General features: G+C 44.6%; 1 protein-coding gene across 2 annotated transcripts in view; it reads left to right on the forward strand.

The window, feature by feature from the left end:
* Positions 1 to 15,605, forward strand: part of CHCHD3 (coiled-coil-helix-coiled-coil-helix domain containing 3) — a 156,164-nt gene that overhangs the window by 113,825 nt on the left and 26,734 nt on the right. For both annotated transcript variants that reach the window (XM_058023464.1, XM_058023465.1), the window contains one exon: positions 13,230 to 13,300. In XM_058023464.1, coding sequence (XP_057879447.1) covers positions 13,230 to 13,300 — 71 coding nt within the window. The remainder of the gene's footprint in view (positions 1 to 13,229; positions 13,301 to 15,605) is intronic.

The raw sequence follows: 15,605 nt of genomic DNA on the forward strand, positions 1-15,605 counted from the left end.
CCAGTGACAGATGAGGAAGGTTTGTAGGAATCTGTGTTTGAATTGTTTGGCCTCGTGTGTCAGCCAGCTGTAGGAATTTGGTGGATTTTGCCTCATTGAGAGCAATGCTGTGATTTTTAAACTTGCAGATCAATGTGTTTGGTGCTGATAACTCCAGTGTGCCATGCTTTCATTTTCCTGGGTCCTGGATTGACTCTGAGCAGGTTTTTAGGGAGAGCCCAGCTGCCTTAGCTGTGGCTGCTTTTCCTTCAGGAGGCATTCCTGAGCTCAGGTCATGCTGGGATCCACTCTTGGAAAATCACTGAAAAATTCTCCCTTTCCTTTGATTTAAACATGCTCAGAGCTTGTTTCCTCTCTTGCTTCCCTAAATTTAAATTAATTAATTTCCCTAAATTAAATTTGGGCAGAGTTCTCCACCTAATCTGAGTGTAAAATGCAGTTTGTTTGGATTCAGGTGCTTATCACTCATCTGGACAAATACACACATTGTTTTTCAACAGGAATTTTTTATATCCTCAGCTGGTTTTGATTCCTCCTGGCTGCTCTCACCTGGTGTTCAAAGCAGCTGCCAGAGACCATCCTTGAAGTCCTTTAGTTGCTTCAGCATCACCAAAACCTGATATTGATCTGTAGATTTTTACAGTTTGGCTTTTGTTGTAGCTGCATCAGCTGTCAGTCAGTTGGTATCAGATTTTCTGCCTTTTCTTGTGGCTGTTTTCACTTGGATCATGAAAACTTTGCCCAGTGAAAAACCTGCTCTCCATATTCACCCCCTCTTTGCTCTCCTGCTGATCCTGACCACCAAAATATCACCTGACAGTGAGACCAAAATTCAGATTGTTTGTGGCAGCAACATTCAAAAAATTTCATTGCTCTGACACAATTAAAGTGGTTTTGAATATCAAACTCATCCTATTTGGGTCCTGCAGCTCATAATTCCACAAAATGAGAATTTGATAGGATTGATTAAGCTGGTTCCTGAGGAAAATTCCCACAAACACCAGCTCAAAAAAAACCACAGACAAAACTTCTTAAAGCAGTGAGAGAAACAGCAACAAGCCTGTGCCATGACATTGTTTCCAGGCTTGTTGGATTGAGAGAGACAGAATATTTTAGGATTTTTATTTTTTTCCAGGAACTTTATTCATGGTCTGTCTCAGGCTGGCGTGTGAGTGTTATTTGTGCTTTTCAAAAAATGGTAATCTTGCACTCGTTATGGCCTGAGGCAGCCAATCTCAGGCAGCAGTGATGGGGGAGATCTAATAAACACAGCTAAACCCAGCTATTTTCCATTGATTTGAAAGAAGACAGAGCTAATCTGTGATTCTTTCTGTTGGGCTCCTGCCACAAGATGAATTTCACCTCCAGCTGCAGAGCAGATTGCACATCTACAAGCCAAAAGAGATTTTCACCCTGATAGCAGAGCTGGATTTCCATATTTATGGAGTTGTTGTGACTGCAAGGGGCTTTGGGAGGTCCAAGCACCTGCTCAGAGCAGGTTGGTGAGGGCTTTGGCTGGGGGACTTTGGGGACCTCCAGGGTTGGAGATACCACAGCCTCTTATGATCCCTGTCCCTCAGCTATCCTTGGAGGAAATTGCTTTTTTGACCACTTTGATGGGATCTCGGTCTCCAAAAACTGGCCAAAATGAGGTGGAAACAAGTGGTGGTTAAAGGGATTTCCTCAGATTTTCTCTTATTTAGAGGCTTCCCCTTAAAATCATGGCTACTGTAGACCATGGAAGGGCTGCCCTGCACTCTGTGGAAGTTTTCCCAAAACAGATTCATGGATAACCTCAAAGTGTCTTCATTTGAGTGTCCAACACCTCAGGACTTTGTGGGAGTGATCCATGCAGGGATGGAATGGGAGATTTCAGCTGAGCTGACTTTGAGCTGCTGGATCAAAGCTGTGTTTGGGAATGATCCATGCAGAATGGACAGCTCTGTCCATGCAATAAACATTTGGAATTGCCTGTTTTGTTCCAAAACACTTTGGAATTCCAAACACTTGGATGTCACAGCCATTCCTGGATGAGACCCTGGGCTAGCAGGAGGAAAGTACTTTTTTGACCACTTTCACAGCATCTCTGCCTCCAAAAACTGGCCAAAATGAGGTGGAAACAAGTGGTGGTTAAAGGGATTTCCTCAGATTTTCTCTTTTTTTGAGGCTTCCCCTTAAAATCCTGGCTACTGTAGACCATGGAAGGGCTGCCCTGCACTCTGCTGAAATTTTCCCAAAAAAGATTCATGGATAACCTCAAATTGTCTTCCTTTGAGTGTCCAGCACCTCAGGACTTTGTGGGAGTGATCCATGCAGGGATGGAATAGGAGATTTCAGCTGAGCTGACCTTGAGCTGCTGGATCAAAGCTGAGTGTTTGGGAATGATCCATGCAGAATGGACAGCTCTGTCCATGGAATAAGCACTTGGAATTGCCTGTTTTGTTCCAAAATAGTTTGGAATTCCAAACACTTGGATGTCACAGCCATCCCTGGATGAGACCCTGGGCTAGCAGGAGAAAAGTACTTGGAGGAAAGTACTTTTTTGACTACTTCCACAGGATCTCTGCCTCCAAAAACTGGCCAAAATGAGGTGGAAACAAGTGGTGGTTAAAGGGATTTCCTCAGATTTTCTCTGACTGAAATTCCCCTTAAAATCATGGCTACTGTAGACCATGGAAGGGCTGCCCTGCACTCTGCTGGAGTTTTCCCTAAAGAGCTTCATGGATGACCTTAAATTGTCTTCCTTTGAGTGTCCAGCACCTCAGGATTTTGAGGGAGTGATCCATGCAGGGATGGAATTGAAGATTTTAACTGAGCTGACTTTGAGCTGCTGGATCAAAGCTGAGTGTTTGGGAATGATCCATGCAGAATGGACAGCTCTGTCCATGCAATAAACACTTGGAATTGCCTGTTTTTTTCCAAAATAGTTTGGAATTCCAAACACTTGGATGTCACAGCCATTCCTGGATGAGACCCTGGGCTAGCAGGAGGAAAGTACTTGGAGGAAATTGCTTTTTTGACCACTTTCACAGGATCTCTGTCTCCAAAAACTGGCCAAAATGAGGTGGAAACAAGTGGTGGTTAAAGGGATTTCCTCAGATTTTCTCTTATTTTGAGGCTTCCCCTTAAAATCATGGGTACTGTAGACCATGGAAGGGCTGCCCTGCACTCTGCTGGAGTTTTCCCAAAAAAGATTCATGGATAACCTCAAATTGTCTTTCTTTGAGTGTCCAACACCTCAGGACTTTGTGGGAGTGATCCATGCAGGGATGGAATGGGAGATTTCAGCTGAAGCTGACCTGGAGCTGCTGGATCAAAGCTGAGTGTTTGGGAATGATCCATGCAGAATGGACAGCTCTGTCCATGGAATAAACACTTGGAATTGCCTGGTTTTTTCCAAAATAGTTTGGAATTCCAAACACTTGGATGTCACAGCCATTCCTGGATGAGACCCTGGGCTAGCAGGAGGAAAGTACTTGGAAGAAAGTACTTTTTTGACCACTTTCACAGGATCTCTGCCTCTAAAAACTGGCCAAAATGAGGTGGAAGCAAGTGATAGTTAAAGGGATTTCCTCAGATTTTCTCTGACTGAAATTCCCCTTAAAATCATGGCTACTGTAGACCATAGAAGGGCTGACCTGGACTCTGGATTTTTCCCAAAAGATCTTCATAGATGACCTCAAATTGTCTTCCTTTGAGTGTCCAGCACCTCAGGGTTTTGTGGGAGTGATCCATGCAGGGATGGAATGGGAGATTTCAGCTGAGCTGAGTTTGTGCTGCTGGATCAAAGCTGAGTGTTTGGGAATGATCCGTGCAGAATGGACAGCTCTGTCCATGGAATAAATCCATGAAATCCACTGGGATTTCTCTGGAAGTCACTGCCATTCCTGGATCGGACCCTGGGCTAGCAGGTGACCCTGCCCATGGCAGGGGGTTGGAACTGCATCATCTTGAAGGTCCTTTCCATCTCAAGCCATTCCAGGCTTTTAGGATTCACGCTGATCCTGCTTTGCTTTGAGCTGATTCCCTGTGGTGTCATTTTTGTTTTGCATAAGTGGCCCACCGGACCAATACTTAAGAATTAATTCCATAAAAGCAAACCAGCACCAGGAATTTGAAATCCTCATTCCTGTGCTGCTGTCTGCACCTGATCCCACCAACAGAAGGGAATTCCCAGCTTAGATTTCATGGACATCACCCCTGGCAGTAGCAATTCCCATTCCTGTGTGCCTCAAAGATGTCCCACACTCATTTTGAGGGTCCTGGAGAAATAACCCCATTGGGAAAACAGAATTTAAACCATGGAATAGTGACAGGGCTGATTTAAGAAGAGAAATTGGAAATGGGAATGATCTAAATGAGGTTTCTCATCATCAGGAGGGGCCATAAATGCACTTGTGCATTTTCAGGTGCATCTCTAAGCCTGAGTACATTTGTATTAACACCACTCCTACAATTACATGCAGATTAGCTGCTTGGCTGAATAGCTGTAAGAACTTGGAATAGATTTGTCCTTTTCACCAAGGTTTTCATTTTCTTTGGCAGCTCTGAGTGTTAACAAATTAGAGATCGATGTTGTAGCAGGGCAGAAAAGTGAAGTGAGCCACGGCTGGGGAGAAACTTCAGAGCCATTAAGAGTTGCAGTTAAAGGCATTAGTTAGTGGTGCCTGAAAAACTGAGTTGAAAATTCAAAAGAAAGGGTCAAAAATTGTTCTCTTTTTTCCCCATTTTCTGCTGGCAACTGAGTTAAGTATTTTACCCTGCTTGCTGCACTCTGAATATCTTTGACATCTTTGAATATCACTGAAATTTTTGACTAAAACCCATCGTGGAATGCAGCAAACACTGGTGGGAAGTGAATTTTCACTGCTGGGAATTTCCATTCTGCAGGTTGCTCCTTTGCTTTGTGGAATCACCGATGGGTTTGGGACCTTAAACTTCACCTCATTCCAACCTCCACAGGCAGGGACACCTCCCAGGTTTTGTTTGGGTGGGTCTGTGGCATTTTCAACACTTTTGGATACTTTTTGTGGTTTATTTCTCTGTAGGAAAAGGTACTTTGGGTGGTTTTGGGTGTCCCAAATCCTCCCTTGAGTCTGTGACAGTTCAGGCATCTCTTCTGTCACAGGGACAACCTGGTCCTGATCCAGCTTCTTCCAGGACACAGCAGATAATTTCGAAGTTCCAAAACTTCACTTGGAAGTTTTCTAAAGGTAGAAGAGAGGGAATTGCACTTGAATTTGAAATGAGCTCTGGGCAATCATCACCAAAATCCTGATAATTGCCTTAATCTTACCATCTTTATCTGGGTGTCCTCTGCAGGCTCAGTCCCAGGTTCCTTCCTTTGCTTTTTTATTTTCTGTGGGGCTTCTCTTTCAGTTTGAATTCCCTCTCCCTGCCTTGCAGCCACTTGCTGCATGTTAAAAAATTCTCCTGTGCTGTGAAAGCTCATCCCCTGCCCTGCCCATTGATCTTTAGTCTCTGAGTTGTCCTGAATTGTGGTGGGAGGGATTTGTTGGCTCCTTCCCCAAAGGCACCTTTGATGCTTTACTTCAGGATTGGAAAACTGGTTTGCTTTGGGCAGTGACCATTTTTTTGTGCAAAGATGCTCCTTTTGGAGAGATTTCATAAAATCCTGATTTTCAGCCCTATAGCAGACCCACAGAACTTTCCCCAGTGAGGGCAGTGAGTCCCCTCATTAAAAATTAACTCCTAATAGGGTATAAAAACAAGAATAAAAGTCTTAAATGTTATGTAGGATCTCAGAATGTGGCTTTGGACATCCTTAGTTTCATCTCTGGAATAAAAACTGCACCAATTGACTGACTAGAGCAGCTGGATCGAATGAGAGCAGTCAGAACTTGTAGAAAGAATAACTTATCTAAAAATTCAAGCCCAGGCCTGATGTGCTGACATTTCAGAAGAAATTCCCTCATCCATAGATCATCTGGAGGCAGAATGAAGATGCAGTGTTATTTGGGAAGCTGTCTGATGTTAAATGCTTGGTTTTCCATAGCTTATTAAAATCAATTCAGGCACAAATAGAGGCTTTAAACTCAAATGAAAATGCCATTGGAATGGTCATATTTATAAAGCTGTAATTTAATGTAATTTGGAACTGGGGTGGAGGCACAAAGCAGCTGATGGTTTTATTCTTTTTTTGGGTCTTTTTTTCTTCCCTAATTCCTTCTCTCCTCGCTCACTTGGTGGCAGTTCCAAAGATGAAACATGACTGGAGGTTTTCGAGTTTATTTCTTCTAATCTTGCCTTTTTCTCTGTAGTCCAGAGGAATCCATGGAGCTGCTGCAGGGCTGGAGCCAGGCTGGGAGAGCTGGGAATGTTCCCCTGGAGCAGGGAAGGCTCCAGGGAGAGCTCCCAGCACATTGCAGGGCCTGCAGGGGCTCCAGCAGAGCTGCAGAGGGACTGGGGACAAGGCCTGCAGGGACAGCACCCAGGGAATGGCTCCCACTGCCAGAGGGCAGCCATGGGTGGCATCTTGGCAATGAGGAATTCCTGCCTGGGCTGGCATTGCCAGAGCAGCTGGGGCTGCCCCTGATCCCTGCAGTGCCCAAGGCCAGGCTGGAGCAGCCTGGGATGGTGGCATTGGAATGGGATGGGCTTGAAGGGCCCTTCCCACCCAAACCATTCTGGGATTTGGGACACTCAGAATCCATCCCCAGGGATTTTTATGGAAGCTGGGGATGGAGAAGGGAAGGGAGACCCTTCCTGGAGTGCTGAGGTTCCCAGTGAAGCCCCCAGACCCCAAAATCCCTTCCTAGAGAGGAGTCGGGGTGGGGATGGATCCAGTGGCAGGCTGGGAGAGCTGGGAATGGAGGGAATTCCCTGGAGAGGGAGCCTGGGGTGGGATTTTGTGAAGGGATTCCCAGAGCAGCTGGGGCTGCCCCTGATCCCTGCAGTGCCCAAGGAAGGGGATTGGAGCCGCCTGGTGAGTCTGGAGTTTGGACTAAAAATAAGTGCAACAATTTCTTTGTGCCTTTGGAAATCTCTTTTAAGGCCGTTCAGATCTCAGGCTCTGTGTCAACAGGATGATTAAAACAAAATGCTCCCCATTATCCCCAAATGGCTTTGTTAAAGATCCCGAGATGAAATGGCCACAAGTACAATTAAGGGAGAAAAGGAGCTTAACTGCAGCAGAAATGGATTTAAAAGAGGCACAGAAAACTTCCCAATTTGCCATTCAGGGAGCAGGATAATCTTTGCCTGCCGATGCTTTGAGTCTTTTCGTGGGGGAGGATGAGAAGGAGAGAGAAGTCTTTAAATTAAAAATTCTCCCCTGATTCTCAAAGGTGCCAAACAGCCCAAGCCCTTGGTTCCTCTGGTGGGTGGAGCAGGTGCTGAGCTGAGCTGGAGTCAAGCTGGGCTCGTTTTTGTCTTTCCCAGCACTGACTTGAAGCAAAGGGCAGGTTTGTCTCTTTTGTACGCAAGTCAAAAGTCTTTTTTTCTTTGTCCAATCAACTATGTAACTATTAAATTTAATTTTAAAAAAATAATTAAATAGATTGCATGAATGTTACTCTCCTAATGAATCTCTTCGGGGCTTTAAGGGCTTAAAAGCAAGAATTCAATGCCAAAATCAGTCGTGGTCTGTCTGCAGTAAAAAACAGTTTCACCACATTTTTAATAAAATAGTGCATATAGGTGAAGCATCTCTGGTGGAATTAAATGAGAGATCTCAAGTTCTCCTGGTTCTTTTGATAATCTTTTATCAGCTTGGATGACACAGGATCTCTCAGAACTTCCCCTGCTTGCAAATCTGAAGATTTTCAGCCCAGAGTGAAACGTGTACTTGTGCTTTGAGTTCCTGCATGCAGACAAAACAGTGACCTTCTGAGGGGCTCCAGGGATTTATTTTCTGACACAGACCTTTGAAATCAGAGCTCTTGAGAGAAATAATTCTCCTCTTATTCCTCCAGCTTTAAGAAGCTTCTGCTTCCACTTTTGCTCAGGGAAAATTATTTCAGTGGCAGACGTGGTGAAAACACTTTCACCAGTGGCCACATCTCATTTTTGTCCTCCTGACTTATGGCATTATTTATATTTTCTGTGGCTCTGTGTTTGTATCAGGGCAAATTGGATGGATTTAAAAATGAAGCTGAAATTCTCTTTAACTTCTCATTCAGCCTCTGTTTCTTTCAGTTCACTTTGAGGGAAAAGGCACCACTTGTTATTAATTTTTACTGCAATATTTTCATTATCTTTGGCAGAAAACCACTGGGTTTGGGGTTGAAGGGGACTTTAAACTCATTCAGTGCCACCCCTGCCATGGCAGGGACACCTCCCACTGTCCCAGGGTGATCCAAGCTGGCCTGGGACCATCTTGGACAGGTGGGAAGTGAATTTCCATTCTCTGGGTTGCTCCTTCGTTTTGTGGAATCACAGATTGGGTTAATAATAAACCAATAATAAATGTCTGCCCTTGTCTGAAGATGAGGAAATGATGCTACAGCCCCGTTTTTAATCTGTATTTAGGGAAATGACCACTGCACTTTTATCTGGAGGATTAGGGAAGACTTGAAAAACGAAACTGCATCTCTGTCTTACAGAGAGTTTATCTCTAAAAGGGAATCTGAGTGAGTTTCAGTAGCAGACCTGAGCCAACAAACAGCACACTTCAGCTAAGATAACAAATGATTTCTTGATAGCTTGTAGGATTAAAACTTCTGGGCATAGAGAGCAGCTCAGTTGATCACTTGAACTGCAATTAAAAAGCAGAACAAGTACACCCCGAATATTGTTTTTATGTCAGAAATGCTCCTTCATGCTTGAAAATGAGAAAAAATTGCAATCGATCCTTACAACTGTTGTGTTCATCTTTATTGACTGGCCCAAAGAAAGATAAATGGCAGCCTAAATAAGATTCCAGTGAGTGCTGGCCTGGGAGGGGACAGGGGGTGATGGAGAACCATTCATCATCCCAGCCCTGGCCATGCTCACCCTGCTCTGAGCTCGTCCTGATGCCTTGAGAATCTGAGCTAGGACGGAGATTAGATGGAGTTAAAGAGCAAAGCAGGGATTTATTCAAAGGTTCTCCTCAATTGTGGTGTTTGTGAGGGTCCCCAGGACGAGGTGAGAGAAGAGAATTTGACTCTCAAGTTCTCAGGAGGCTGATTTATTATTTTATGATGCTACATTGTATTAAAGAATGCTATACTAAAGAAAGACAAAGGATACATCAGAAAGCTTAACAAGAATGAATAATAACCTGTGGTTGACTCAGAGAGTCCAACACAGCTGATGGTGATTGGTCATTAATTAAAAACAATTCACATGTTTGGATAAACAATCTCCAGACCACATTCCAGAGCAGCAAAACATGGAGAAGCTGAGGCTTCTCATCTTCCCAGGAGAAGAAATCCTGGCAAAGGGATTTTTCAGAAAATGTCACAGTGACACTCCATGGCTGCACCTTGGGCAGCAGCAGAGCCCAGCCAGGGCTGCACCCAAGATGAACCAAAACGGCCCCAAAATGCACGAGCGCTGCCGGGGTCTCTCCCTGGGATCAGCTCTGCTCCATTTGCACCTTGCACTTCATTGTCCCATTGCAGCTTTAGCCCAGGCAGTCCCACCCTGCTTGTTTTTCTCTCTCCAGCCCACGGGGTTTGTGCTCCTGGGCTGAGATTTGGGGCATTTGTCCTTGGTGCCCAGCTGGAGCAGCAATTGTTTTGTCTCCCTGCTCTCACCATCCCATAATATGGAGCCCAGACCCACACACTAAAGCAGCACAGAATGTGAAAAATATAAAAGCTAAACCTGAGGCATCACTGTGAACCTGCTAAAGCAAAATGTTGGTGCCCAGTGGTGTCCCCAGGAGCTGTGAAGGTGAGGATGAGCCAGGTGGGCACTTTCTGCCTCCACTTTAAGCTTTAACTCTGACTCTTTGTCTGTGGATTCATGGAATTGAGCAGGGGGAAGATATGAGATGCTGAACTTTGTTGAATTATCCTGGATTTCATCAGAGAATATTTGTTGGCATTTTTAGCACCCTTCTACTCCTTTCCCCTCACCTTGGCCTTTGTTTCACCCTCTCTGGAAGATCTGAGCTGTGTGTCAAGCCCTCCTGGTTGGTCCTGTGTGAGGAACTGGGGTTCATTTTAATCAAGGCTGAACTGTCATTCTGGTCCCATGCTGTGCCTTGCCATGGATCCCATCCTACAGATCCTATCCCATCCCATAGATCCCATCTCATGGATCCTGTCCCCTCCCATTCCACAGATCTCATCCTATCTCTTGGATCCCATTCCATTCCACAGATCCCATGCCATCCCATGGATCCCATCCCATTCCACAGATCCCATCCCATTGCATCCTATCCCACCCCACTCATCCCATCCCACCCCACTCATCCCATTCCACACATCCCATCCCATCCCACAGATCCCATCCCACTGCATCCCACCCCACACATCCCATTCCACAGATCCCATCCCACCCCACAAATCCCATCCCATCCCCCTGGGCCTGCCTGGGCTTGCTGAGTGCCAGGGGGTCACTGGTGTGAGGAGAATTTCACTTCCATTTGCTCTCTGGACACCAATGATTTATGAAAAAATAAATGAGGGTGCGTGGCAAGCTGGGTTTGAGTGCAAATGAGTGATGAGGAGTGGGGCTGGGCTGGGGAGTGCAGCACAGCTCCCTGCTCCTGCTGATCCAGCCCTGACCTTTGCCTGCAGTGCCTCTTACCCAATTTGTTATCATTTGTGAGAAAATATTAGCCCTGCACTACAATTTTACCCCTGTCTGGAGCTGGCATTTTATTCACTGATTTCAGTACGTTTTAAGATTATCGTTCACAGGGAAGAAGCTTGGAAGATGAAATCTTATAGTGGGAAGGGAAAAGGTTTTTCTTTGCAATTTTTCGTAGTTGGTGTTGCCTCTTTTGGAATTTCAGGAAGTGTTTTTGCAGGAGTGAGACCTGCAGTGCTCATAAAATGATAAATATTCCTCAGGACATGTTTACTCACCCAGTGACCACAGACCTGTGTCATGTGTGACTTTTATGGAAGAGTGATCTCTCCACTTACGGCCTTTCCCATTTTTTCCCTCCCCTAAAAATGTTTTCATCATATTGCTTTTCCATACATCAATGTCTGAAGCTAAACTGCTTTGTTTTACCCAAAATTAAAATGGGAATGGTGCTTGCCATGGTCTGGATGGTGGCATCCATGTGTGTTATGGAATCATGGAATGGTTTGGGTTGGAAAGGACCTCAGAGCCCCACCAGTGCCACCCCTGCCATGGCAGGGACACCTCCCCCTGTCCCAGGGGGCTCCAAACTCTGGCCTTGGGCACTGCAGGGGTCAGGGGCAGCCCCAGCTGCTCTGGGAATCCCTTCCCAAAATCCCACCCCAGGCTCCCTCTCCAGGGAATTCCCTCCATTCCCAGCTCTCCCAGCCTGCCATTGGATCCATCCCCACCCCGACTCCTCTCTAGGAAGGGATTTTGGGATCTGGGGGCTTCACTGGCAATCTCAGCACTCCAGGAAGGGTCTCCCTTCCCTTTGCCATCCCCAACTTCCATAAAAATCCCTGGGGATGGATTCTGAGTGTCCCAAATCCCAGAATGGTTTGGGTGGGAAGGGCCCTTCAAGCCCATCCCATTCCAATGCCACCATCCCAGGCTGCTCCAGCCTGGCCTTGGGCACTGCAGGGATCAGGGGCAGCCCCAGCTGCTCTGGCAATGCCAGCCCAGGCAGGAATTCCTCATTGCCAAGATGCCACCCATGGCTGCCCTCTGGCAGTGGGAGCCATTCCCTGGGTGCTGTCCCTGCAGGCCTTGTCCCCAGTCCCTCTGCAGCTCTCCTGGAGCCCCTTTCGGGTCTCTGAGCTCTCCCAGAACATTTTCCTCTCCAGGCTGAACATTCCCAGCTCTCCCAGCCTGACACAAATTAAATATTTGGAAGATGCCAAATCAATATTGAGGCATCAATAACTCCAAAGCACAGGATCAAGTCCAGGTTGTTAAAATAAGGGTTCAGCTGCTGTTGATGCAATCACACAGTGTGGGGTTGTCAGGGTTTTGTTGCCATGTTAACTCCACTCCCTGGGATGCCCATGACTCAAAGCCAGAGTTCCTGCAAGTGCCAGCAGAACCTTTTTGCTTCTCCATGCCCTGTTTCCAGCAGCACTCCCAGGAAAATGATTTCAGGGGATTTGGAGCTGCTCAAACTTTGCTTTCTCCCTCCAGCTGGGCAGCCAGGTGCCTTGGTTATCACAGCTGAGGTCCAGCTGTGCCCAGGCTATAAAAACCTCCTGAAAAATGCCACCCCTGTGTTATTGAGACATGGAGCAAAACAACATCCCAGTGATTTATCTCAGCCTGCAGCATCACAGAATTCTTCAGGCTGGAAAAGACCTTTGGGGTCATCAAATCCAACCATTCCCAGCCCTGCCAGGGCCACCACTGAGCTGTGTCCCCAAGTGCCACCTCCACAGGGCTTGAAATCCCTCCAGGGATGGGAACTCCACCCCTGCAGCTTTTCCAATGCACAACCAGCCTTTCCATGAAGGAATTTTCTCAAATCAAAGCTGAACCTCCCTGGCACAGCATTTTCACACCTAGAAAATTTCTGTGGCTTGGTGAGCTTCTCTCACCTCTACTTTGGAAATGAAGGATTTTGTAGAGCTGAGTCAAAGCCATCCCTGGGTTTGGGGGAGATGAAAAATCTCTTCTGGCTTTAGAAATTGGAATTAGCAACTGATGGAAGCAATCTGGGAGTTTGGAATATTGCAGTAAATCCTCAGAGAGGCGTTTTCAAGGCAAAAAGCAGAAGGGAAATTCCAACCTTTGTTAATTTCTTGTGGGATTTTGAAGCTTGGCTCAATGTCACCTGTGAGGCAGGAGGGAGATGTGTGTGAGGAACACAAACAGGGCACTGCAGAGAAATCTAAAATCACTGTTTGGAGTTTAATTTCTAATGAAGAAGTTTCAGAGACTCCAGGAACACCTTGTGCTAAATATGGGATTCTTGCCTCATGTCCCTTTAGAGTTTGTTCCCCAAGAGCCATTCCTTTTGCATAATCAAGACACACTTATTTAAAAAAAAAAAAAAAAAAAAAAAAAAAAAAAAAAGTGATTTCTGAAACTCTGTCATTTTATGGTGAAGTTTTGACAGTTTTTTGAAACAGCTTAAATCCCCCATCAGCTTTATTGATTAAATATTATAAATGATACTAACTGAAATGTGTATTTATTCTGTTTTTTCTTTCCAGAGTGCCCAGTTCTACAAAGTCACCACTGAGCAATACCAAAAAGCTGCTGATGAAGTCTCAGCTCGTTTCAAGTGAGTCCCCCCTGTTTTTTCCTGGCAGCTGGCTGAGTTCTTACCCCATTAAAATGCACAATCATTCCCCTTTCCTCCCTCACAGATCCTATCAGTCCCCCTGGCTGTTGAAAGGAGGGAATTTGGGAGAATTTGGAGGCCAATGTGTAGGAACCACAAGCTGCAGGGAAATGGGCTGCACACTTTGTGTACATTTATTAATTTCTAGTTGATAAGAAGCATGAATTAGTCTAAAAATAGATTTGATGGAGCACCAAAAACGAGGTTCCAGCTTTGCATCACAATGGCGCCACGGGAAGGATTTAAATGAGGAATTTCACTCTGCCCTCAGCAGCGAAGGTCAGATGGAATAATTTTTATTAGTGCTGAAGAAAGTGAAGTGAAGATCTGGTAATTGATGGATCAAAGTGACAGTGACCCCTGGCCTTGGACCTTCCCTTTGGGCTGCTCCATCCCTCAGGCTCCAGGGCCCATTCATCATTTCAGTGAGGACACAGAACTTTTTACAGCCTCAATTCTCTCCTTTAACCAAGAAATGCTGCAGAAAAATGAATTATTCTGCCGCGATTTTCGTAGATTTGTGGAGGGATTTTCTTCTGGTTTTGTGTTTTGTTTTGGTTTTTGATGGGCAGGAAGAGAAAAATCCTTTCTGAGCTGCTGATAATGACACAAATATAATTTTAAAAGTATAAGAAAAACTCATTTTATCTCTTTAACAGCAAGAATTGTTGAATATTCTTGGGTGTATATACAAAAATTTTGTAGTGTTTAATGGTCAGACTATATTGAACACTGAATTAATCTGTCCTTAAACAGGATGACCATTGATCAAGGGCTGATTTAAACATAATTTAGAGGGTTTTCCATCATGTCTGCAAATCCAGGAAGGTTGGGATGAAATTCCCACCTGGGTGTCTCCTTCCTCTGTTACAGGGGGATATTTTCAGCTTTCTAAATCAAATGATTGCCTCATTTCACATGCATTATTCCAAAAGAAGCTTTTGGTGGGATTTGAGGTTTTGCTGAAGGGCTCTGGGTGGGTTTAGTGGGCAGAGGTGGGTTTGGGATTGGGTTTTTCCTCCTGGTACATAAAGGATTTCCTAAATAAATCCAATTCTTTGGGTTCCTGTCTGTGCACAAATGGAGCTGTGGATGGAGCAGGAGCCAGACCTGAGCATCAAAGAAATTTAAGAAAATTTAGAAATTTAAGAAAATTAAGAAAATCATTTTATAAGGTGCAGAAATCAAGGAATATTTACTGAGGAAGATTTGGACAGGGAATCACATTCCTAACCCTTGATGGGATTGGAGTTTTCTTAATTTTCTAGAAACTAAAGTTATAAATTGAAATCATCATTTGACTGCTCTGTAATAGCAGTACTGCAATCACTGTCCTGCTTTTCCACCTCAAACCTAATTTCCTAAAAATTATTGGGAATTTTTACATCTCTGTGGATCCAGTATTGGTCCATTGCCTTCCAAGAATACAAAATGAAAGAAAAAAGTGCCTGAAATATGCACATAAATCGTGGCAGATTTGATGAAGTGCCTGAAATACCAATATTACTTTACAATTTCAAGGTTTTTTCCTTACATAAAATCCTTTTAAACGCAGTGTCTCTTTATTGAAGGTTTCAGTGCAGGAGGTGTTATTTTATCACTGCCTCTTTTATGGAACTTGATGGATAAATGAGGAATGATTTAGTGAGACCTGAAGATGCTCTTTTGGCACTTCTCATGTGCAGTTTAATTGCACGTGAGGATTGAGAGGACAGAGGCTCCAGTGGTGTTTAAAGAGTTGTTTAATTGGCTGTAAAAGAAGAATTAAATAAGGTTGAGCTGCTAAATTTTGTTAATGCATAAAGCCATGTGCTGCCTGTGATTGCAGGTTCCAAGTGCAAGATTAATGGATCTAATTGTGGTGTTGGTAGCAAATAGTCTGACTTTATTTTAGGCATGTCTAGAATTAGGTGCCCAGTTTTAGTGCTATAACTTGAATTTCTTCCACTTTTTAAGCTGCATCACTTCCCACAGCAAGAAGTGGATGGTGTTTTTATATATTTAATATTTTCTGGATTTTCCTTCCTCCATTTAATCCCTGAAATTACATCAAGTGTAGCTTCATCAGTCTTTAGGGATAATTAAACCCCATTAAAAGGGGAAAAATACAAATATCCCACATGGGTTTGGATCAGAGACCTGGTAAGTCTTATGTCTGCAGTTCCTGTTGCTGCCTGCATTAAAGTGATATTCCAAATATCCATGAGGAATGTTTTATCTCCACCAAAGCCCTGATTCACATTGA

This window comes from Melospiza georgiana, chromosome 4, assembly GCF_028018845.1.
Source record: "Melospiza georgiana isolate bMelGeo1 chromosome 4, bMelGeo1.pri, whole genome shotgun sequence".
Taxonomy (NCBI): domain Eukaryota; kingdom Metazoa; phylum Chordata; class Aves; order Passeriformes; family Passerellidae; genus Melospiza; species Melospiza georgiana.